Source organism: Pteropus alecto, unplaced genomic scaffold (genome assembly GCF_000325575.1).
Source record: "Pteropus alecto unplaced genomic scaffold, ASM32557v1 scaffold320, whole genome shotgun sequence".
NCBI classification, from domain to species: domain Eukaryota; kingdom Metazoa; phylum Chordata; class Mammalia; order Chiroptera; family Pteropodidae; genus Pteropus; species Pteropus alecto.
In genome coordinates, this window is record NW_006429963.1 from 1,516,748 (window position 1) to 1,526,760 (window position 10,013).

Consider the following 10,013-nt stretch of genomic DNA (forward strand, 5'->3'; position numbering starts at 1 on the left):
GGAACCTGATGGCCCAGGCCTGCTTGTGGCCACGAGTCAGACCGGCCACACTCAGCAGAGGCAGCAGCAAACTCCTAACCAGCCCCGAGCACAGCGAGCTGCTCCCCCAGGCAGGACGCCAAACTGTGGTGGCTCCTGAATCCCCTGCAGGGTCTGTCGTCCCGCCACACGCAACGTGCACGGTGAGGAAGCACGTGACGGGGACCTCGGCTACCTCACTCGCCGGTGAACACCAGACAGCGCAGTAACTGACGTCGGAGCGCGCCCGAACGGAACCGAGTGCGCGCACGACGCAAGGTCGCGTACCCGAGGGCATCAGGAGTTTTAAGTACATCATGGGTCTTGGACGGCACAGCTGGGGGCCCAGGGGCTATCCGTGTGGAGAGCGACAGGGCAGCGAGGAAACGAAATCAGAGCTCGCAAGAGGGCAGGGCGAGAGACTCAGCCGCGTGGGGATGGCAGGTGGCGGCAAGGACGACATGGCTGAGCCATGATAAAAGGAGGACAGAGGACAGAACCTGAGAACAGTCAGCTGACGGAACAGGAGAGGAGGAGGCAGCCCGAGAAGATGAGCGAGGACACCCCAAACCTCAGGCCCCAAATCAGAGGCTCAAGAAAGGGGCGCTCACTGGTGAGGCCCAAGGCCCCAGAGCACAGTGGGACCAGAAAGGATAAGGGGAGGGGGTGATTCCGAGAGCACACGCAGGACAGGGCGAAGGACACGGTCCAGACTGAACGAGGAGACGGACAGAAGCCAAGACATGGGCAGAGAGCGTTCTTTCCAGAACGCTGGGCCTGGGGCTGGGGAGGAAACAGGGTCACGGGCGGTTGTGATGTGGGGCGGACACAGGTAGGAGTGAGGGGACGTTCAGGGCAGACAGTTTTGACCTCGTCAGTAAACTGCCATTCTAAAGGGGCACTGACTCGCGAGACGGGAGCAGCGCCTGCAGCCCCGAGAGGCCGGGCTGGGTCGGCCCCAGTCTCGGCCTTGATCTCGGCCCCAGGCTCGGCCCGCTCACAGGGAGCTCTGGGGCCATGTCAGCCGGAAGATCCAGAGAGCCACCTCACTGTGGGGGGCTTGGGTGACTCACTGGGAAATCTCACAGCGCCCCCTGGCCACTCGGCTCACCCCTGAAGGAGGCCAGCGGGCAGTCCCCTCACTGTGGGTGACAACACGGGAGCTTGGCTACGGTCCTGGACCGTGGAAACACAATCCCACAAAAACAGGTCTCCTGTGTGCCTGCTCCCCCCAGGACGCTAAAATGGCCACACCGGCCACTCGACACATGCCGCATGCAGGCTGGGGCCGGACGCGGGGCCGGGACGCGGGACGGGGCAGACGAGGAAGGCAGGCCAGCCTTCGCGAGGTCAGTGGCACCTCGGCCTGGAATGGCGGTGGGAACGCGCGCAGACGAGCCCAGCCGCGAAAACCACCGGTCCCTCCAGCTGGGATCGGCCACCTACCTCTGGGCCCCTCCTTCCCGTCACAATGGGATTCTCCTGTTAAAACAGTAAGTCGACTTCTCCACTTTCGCCATTTCACAGACGAGCGCCTCCTAAATCTAGCATTTCTACACAGAAGCAAAGTGCTTTTCCCTTACATTTGGATAAAAATGTAGGAGAGACATAGACTCAGTGGACCCAACACAATCACTACAATTCCTGCCTTGCTGCTGAGACGTCTCATCTTTCAAATACAGGGAAATTAAAAGTAGGCCAAAATTACAAGTATATGCTTTATCCCTAAACTATGAAAAACGTTTATGGCTAGGATAAGACAACCACATTTTTATGGATAGAATATGATAGTTACTCTAAGAGGAACTTCTGTACTTAAGAAAAAACCTACGGTAAACAGGACAAAGAAAAAAGCATTTTTATAAAATAAACGATGACTGCCGAGATTCTGGAGGTAATAAATCCAGTCCTGAGGGTGGTGCTCTGGGGAGAAGCGCCCCTGCACGAGCAGAAGTTAAAAGCAAGGCTCCTCTGCGGTCCTGTCGCCTAAGGAGGCAGGGCTCATGATTCCCTGCTCCACAAGCAGCCGTGTACACAATGAGTTCTCGCTCCCCAGATAACAGGGAAGAGAATTTACAAGACCGCAGATAACATCCTGTTACAGACTATAAAGAAACTTTAGCCACTCATCCTATCAGTAAACTGTAATACTAGACTAAGCAATAAACGCAAAATGCGATACCCACGAAAGCACGTTTCCGTCTGACCGGAAGTTTGAGGCGATCACAATGAAACTGTCAACATTACCACGACAGGAGGCTGAGTGGGCAGCAGGGCAGGCCTGTGGTCTTTCATCCGTCCCCTGTCACTGTTCTCTCTCCTCTGGTCCCCCAGGCCACGACACATCAGGGAGCCTCCTCTCCTTCCGCCCCGCCGTGAGCCGTAGCGGCCCTGCTTGTGCTGTCGCTCCCGTTCTTCGAACTCGAGCAGCGCCGCTTTGGCTTCCGCTGAAAGCTCTAGGTGAAAAGATGCACACGTGTTAGGTACATAAAAGAGTCGGAACAGACTCACAGGGAGGAGACAGGGCAGTACATGACACGGACGCTCTGGGGCAGCGAGTGCTTCGCCCACAGCAAGTAACTGGGCTAGCAGGACAAACGGGACACAATCGCGACACCCACGTCCACTGTGAGACCTGCTCAAGGACGGCACGCTTTCTCCCGGAATAACATCCGAGTGCCTCCTGTACAAATAAACGAAAGTGTTTCCATTTGAGGCCACGGAATGTTCTGAGGGGAGCGAAAACGAAGAGGCTGGTGCTGCACGTAACAGCCGCCCGCCGCCTGCCACCCGCAAGCTGTGGGCGGTCGCCATCGTTTCTCCTACCCCCCACAGACGACGGCACTCGACACCTGGCTCCGCCCGCCCTACACCGGTACGATTTTCTTACTGAAACCGGTAGATTATTAATGCACGGTGGCACAGGGACAGAAAGAATATAAAACAAATTCCTGACTCTTCTGATTTTAAAACAAAACTATTGATGAAATCATTCTGTAGTCAAAGTTAATTTCATAAAGAATGGAAAACTCATTTAATACTCTTATCATTTCAAATTCTCAGATTTAGCAGAAAAATAACACTTGACTGTATGAAGACGTGCATGCACTGACAGGGAAGGCTGAATACCAAATGACAGCAAAGTCACATGAGAAAAAGCCCTCGAAGCAAGTGTCTGCGGGGCCCCCGGAGGTGCTCGCCTGTCCGACCCATGCTTTAGGGGTACAAAACACACACAGACGCTGGCCCTAAGAAACTTTAGTTGACACATTATTCTAAATTCCTAAAAGAAAAAAGCTGACTTATTCAAATATGGTTCCTTTATTTGAGAATACTGTCTACTGTGGTAAGTTATCTTACACAGATAAACGAACATCTTCTAGAGATTTCACTGCATTCTGAGAAGCTCGCCTACGCCTTTTCCACAGTGAAGGGTGCATTTTAGATATTGCCAGTCTGTCTCCTACCTTGGATGCCATCATCATCGCCAAACTCTTCCTACATCTCTAAGCCACGTTTCATTTTCTTGAAATTGTTTCTATGGCATTCCCCTCCCCTTCAAATGAATCTAGACCCCATTTGAAAGAAATTTAATCTCTTAACGAGCGCAGACTTTTACTCCAATCTTGACTACATGATTGGTTCACACACACATTTTATGTGGTGAATCAGCAATTATTTTTCTAGTGGTTCTAAGTGTCAAGATTAATTTCACCAACCCCAGTAATAAAATGGTTTCAAATGACATCTTTAATCAGCAAGTAAAAATGCCTTCTTCCAATTGAGACAAGCTGTCACAAAAGGTCACCAAAATACGACAGGATGGAAATTACATGTGTAACTTCAACTGAAATGTTAATTTCCCTTTAAGTGTTTTCTGAACTATGTCCAGATCTTTAAAGCAGAGAGCTATAGCTCAATGTAACAAAGTTTTACACTGCACTGAACCTGTCTAAACTGTGCTTAAGAAAAACATACATACAAATAATTTTACAATAGCTGGACTAATATGTAATGAATATTTATAAAACACAGTTTATTTGGCAAAATAAAAACAACAAATGATAGTCTGAGTTTTTTACAAGATAACTAAGTCAAGAAATTTGTAAATCCTTACAAGTGCAAGGACCACTGTGTAGACTTAGGACAGTATTCTGCTGGGCTCTAGCGATCTCGAACTGTTTATGACCTGATGAAAATGTTTTTCCCATAGACCCTGTGCTTTAAACAAAATTAACTTAGGACATTAGTTAAAGAGGACATTATGTGGGTATCACAACAATATTCTATAGGCTAAAGCAATAAAACAATTTAACATAATACGTATGCCAGTGAAACACAATATTGAAAAATCCAGAAACCTACTCATAGAAAATGGAAAAAAACCTAACTGAAATAAACAGTCTTTCATGTGTTGCTTGTATTGCTTGTTTCAAAGAGAATCTGGGGTCTACCTCCTCAGGCAAAAGAACTGGCAGCTCTGAACTTTTGAGCTGACACGTTACGGAAACTGGTCAATGACACCCACTTTTTAGAAATGGCATTTGACATTTCCACTGAAATTTCCAGTGAAAAATTTCCAATGAAAATAAATCATTCCCTTACATATATATGCTCTAGACACCCTTCCTCAATCGGATTCTGAGAGAGAGAATCCCTTCTACCCTGCAGCATCCTTATGTGTAAAGACAAACTTCTCTCTTAGGTATGGAGTTTTGTACCATCCTTGGGAAAATTGAAAAAATGGACACATTTTCTGTAAGATTTACTTTCCAGAATCCTGGTTGAGGAAAAAAGCTCACTATTAAAGATATTAACCTAGATGAAAGCCCAAAATTCTACTTCTAATTCAATCTGAATTCAAAACACAAACCTTTGTATTGGGCTCTGTAACTGTCAAGACTGTCAAGCATGTATGAATTAGTGCTCTCTGTATTTAAGAGTGACATCACATATTTGAACGTGAGAAAGATTAAAAGTGACCAAAGCACTCCTCTAGATTTTGAAGAGGGCTCACTACCCCACCCATAGACTAAAGGCTCAGAAGTGGGGGATGCCAGAGCATGACTTCATCCTTTTTAAAGGGTGCAGTGTTCTCAACATTAATCGATTTCACACAGTTTTTATTTGAATTCAAAATGTTAAAAGACATTTGTCAAAAATATTTATCATATGTACTCTGGTAGTGAGATACATTAGATCCATTACAGGGAGTAGGTAAACAGCTTTACACAGTCAAATAAATGTACTTCTAGATGGAACCTGAAATAAATATTTCTATCATCAGGAACACACGAATAATGTGATAAGTAAAAAATTACGCAACTTTCTAGTTTATCAATTACTGCAGCAGCCTCTCTTTCTCAATAAGTACTTTTCTTTTATATAAAACTACCCTTTTGTTCGGGGCACAGGAGTGTTAACGGTAATAAGATAACTCGCTGTTTAAGGAAACCCATTTTTAAATGGACATAAAAATCCTTTTTATATCGGGAATAACCCCAACTTTTCAGGTACTGGAAAACGCACTTAGTTCCAAACACTAAGCTTTCTTCGCTTAAGGCTCGTAAACGCAGGGCCAAGAAAGATGCTTTTAAGCCCCATTTTTACCTGCCCTATTATCTAGCCAAACAACCGCATCTGCACAAATGCACTTAAAGCTTTTTTTTTAATGTTTAAAGAGTGGTAACTGGTCAAACTGTTTATGCTTAAGCTACTCTGCCTCTCAGGACCTCAGACCCTCTCCCCCCATATTTAAAGAGGCCACCTTGCCTGCCAGTAGCCCCTTACAGTCTCCTGTCTCAGGATGACATGAGTATGAAGCTGCCAGATGCCCTAAAAAGACACAAGTTCTTTAATAAAGGCAGTATAAGTGACCCTGAGAAGAAGGAAATGAAGCAAAGGGTCTCAAAAGAAAGAGATGCAGGAATGAAACACAAATCACGAACATAGGTGAGCTGAATGCTCCGCCAGGCATGGAGAAACTTATACCACGTATGGGGACACTTGACCAGGCATGGGGAAACTTATACCACACATGGGACACTTATGCAATGCATGGGGAAACTTATGCCAGGCATGGGGAAACTTACGCAAGGCACGGGGAAACTTATACCACGCATGGGACACCTATGCCACGCATGGGGACACTTATGCCATGCATGGGACACTTATGCAATGCATGGGGAAACTATGCTACGCATGGGGAAACATATACCATGCATGGGGACACTTATACCATGCATGGGGACACTTATGCCAGGCATGGGGACACTTATGCCAGGCATGGGGACACTTATACCATGCATGGGGACACTTATGCCAGGCATGGGGAAACTTATGCTACGCATGGGGACACTTATGCCAGGCATGGGGAAACTTATGCTACGCATGGGGACACTTATGCCAGGCATGGGGAAACTTAACCACGCATGGCGACACTTATACTATGCATGGGGACACTTATACCATGCATGGGGACACTTAGGCCAGGCATGAGGAAACTTATGCCAGGCATGGAGAAACTTATGCCACGCATGGGGACACTTATGCTACGCATGGGGACACTTATGCCAGGCATGGAGAAACTTATGCCACGCATGGGGACACTTATGCTACGCATGGGGACACTTATGCCAGGCATGGAGAAACTTATGCCACGCATGGGGACACTTATGCTACGCATGGGGACACTTATGCCAGGCATGGAGAAACTTATGCCACGCATGGGGACACTTATGCTACGCATGGGGACACTTATGCCAGGCATGGAGAAACTTATGCCACGCATGGGGACACTTATGCTACGCATGGGGACACTTATGCCAGGCATGGAGAAACTTATGCCACGCATGGGGACACTTATGCTACGCATGGGGACACTTATGCCAGGCATGGAGAAACTTATGCCACGCATGGGGACACTTATGCTACGCATGGGGACACTTATGCCAGGCATGGAGAAACTTATGCCACGCATGGGGACACTTATGCTACGCATGGGGACACTTATGCCAGGCATGGAGAAACTTATGCCACGCATGGGGACACTTATGCTACGCATGGGGACACTTATGCCAGGCATGGAGAAACTTATGCCACGCATGGGGACACTTATGCTACGCATGGGGACACTTATGCCAGGCATGGAGAAACTTATGCCACGCATGGGGACACTTATGCTACGCATGGGGACACTTATGCCAGGCATGGAGAAACTTATGCCACGCATGGGGACACTTATGCTACGCATGGGGACACTTATGCCAGGCATGGAGAAACTTATGCCACGCATGGGGACACTTATGCTACGCATGGGGACACTTATGCCAGGCATGGAGAAACTTATGCCACGCATGGGGACACTTATGCTACGCATGGGGACACTTATGCCAGGCATGGAGAAACTTATGCCACGCATGGGGACACTTATGCTACGCATGGGGACACTTATGCCAGGCATGGAGAAACTTATGCCACGCATGGGGACACTTATGCTACGCATGGGGACACTTATGCCAGGCATGGAGAAACTTATGCCACGCATGGGGACACTTATGCTACGCATGGGGACACTTATGCCAGGCATGGAGAAACTTATGCCACGCATGGGGACACTTATGCTACGCATGGGGACACTTATGCCAGGCATGGAGAAACTTATGCCACGCATGGGGACACTTATGCTACGCATGGGGACACTTATGCCAGGCATGGAGAAACTTATGCCACGCATGGGGACACTTATGCTACGCATGGGGACACTTATGCCAGGCATGGAGAAACTTATGCCACGCATGGGGACACTTATGCTACGCATGGGGACACTTATGCCAGGCATGGAGAAACTTATGCCACGCATGGGGACACTTATGCTACGCATGGGGACACTTATGCCAGGCATGGAGAAACTTATGCCACGCATGGGGACACTTATGCTACGCATGGGGACACTTATGCCAGGCATGGAGAAACTTATGCCACGCATGGGGACACTTATGCTACGCATGGGGACACTTATGCCAGGCATGGAGAAACTTATGCCACGCATGGGGACACTTATGCTACGCATGGGGACACTTATGCCAGGCATGGAGAAACTTATGCCACGCATGGGGACACTTATGCTACGCATGGGGACACTTATGCCAGGCATGGAGAAACTTATGCCACGCATGGGGACACTTATGCTACGCATGGGGACACTTATGCCAGGCATGGAGAAACTTATGCCACGCATGGGGACACTTATGCTACGCATGGGGACACTTATGCCAGGCATGGAGAAACTTATGCCACGCATGGGGACACTTATGCTACGCATGGGGACACTTATGCCAGGCATGGAGAAACTTATGCCACGCATGGGGACACTTATGCTACGCATGGGGACACTTATGCCAGGCATGGAGAAACTTATGCCACGCATGGGGACACTTATGCTACGCATGGGGACACTTATGCCAGGCATGGAGAAACTTATGCCACGCATGGGGACACTTATGCTACGCATGGGGACACTTATGCCAGGCATGGAGAAACTTATGCCACGCATGGGGACACTTATGCTACGCATGGGGACACTTATGCCAGGCATGGAGAAACTTATGCCACGCATGGGGACACTTATGCTACGCATGGGGACACTTATGCCAGGCATGGAGAAACTTATGCCACGCATGGGGACACTTATGCTACGCATGGGGACACTTATGCCAGGCATGGAGAAACTTATGCCACGCATGGGGACACTTATGCTACGCATGGGGACACTTATGCCAGGCATGGAGAAACTTATGCCACGCATGGGGACACTTATGCTACGCATGGGGACACTTATGCCAGGCATGGAGAAACTTATGCCACGCATGGGGACACTTATGCTACGCATGGGGACACTTATGCCAGGCATGGAGAAACTTATGCCACGCATGGGGACACTTATGCTACGCATGGGGACACTTATGCCAGGCATGGAGAAACTTATGCCACGCATGGGGACACTTATGCTACGCATGGGGACACTTATGCCAGGCATGGAGAAACTTATGCCACGCATGGGGACACTTATGCTACGCATGGGGACACTTATGCCAGGCATGGAGAAACTTATGCCACGCATGGGGACACTTATGCTACGCATGGGGACACTTATGCCAGGCATGGAGAAACTTATGCCACGCATGGGGACACTTATGCTACGCATGGGGACACTTATGCCAGGCATGGAGAAACTTATGCCACGCATGGGGACACTTATGCTACGCATGGGGACACTTATGCCAGGCATGGGGAAACTTATACCATGCATGGGGACACTTATGCAAGGAATGGGGAAACTTATGCCACGCATGGGGACACTTACACCATGCATGGGGACACTTATGCAAGACACGGGGAAACTTATGCCACGCATGGGGACACTTACACCATGCATGGGGACACTTATGCCAGGCATGGGGACACTTATACCATGCATGGGGACACTTATACAAGGCATGGGGAAACTTATGCCACACATGGGGACACTTATACCACGCATGGCGACACTTATACTATGCATGGGGACACTTATGGGACACTTATGCCACTCATGGGGACACTTATGCCACGCATAGGGACACTTATGCAAGGCATGGGGACACTTATACCATGCATGGGGACACATGCAAGGCATGGGGAAACTTATGCAAGGCACAGGGAAACTTATACCACGCATGGGGACACTGGGACACTCATGCAAGGCATGGGGACACTTATGCCAGGCACGGGGAAACTTATGTCACGCATGGGGACACTTATGTCACGCACGGGGAAACTTATGTCACGCACGGGGAAACTTATACCAGGCACGGGGACACTCATGCCAGGCACGGGGAAACTCATGCCAGGCATGGGGACACTTATGCCAGGCATGGGGAAACTTATGCAAGGCACGGGGAAACTTATACCACGCATGGGACACCTATGCCACGCATGGGACACTTATGCCATGC

The 10,013-nt window shown here is 49.1% G+C and overlaps 1 protein-coding gene across 1 annotated transcript in view; it reads right to left on the bottom strand.

The window, feature by feature from the left end:
- The window catches only part of RBM33 (RNA binding motif protein 33), a 94,334-nt gene that overhangs the window by 57,948 nt on the left and 26,373 nt on the right, over positions 1–10,013 (bottom strand). The window contains 1 exon segment of the mRNA XM_025044919.1: positions 2,266–2,474. Coding sequence (XP_024900687.1) covers positions 2,266–2,474 — 209 coding nt within the window.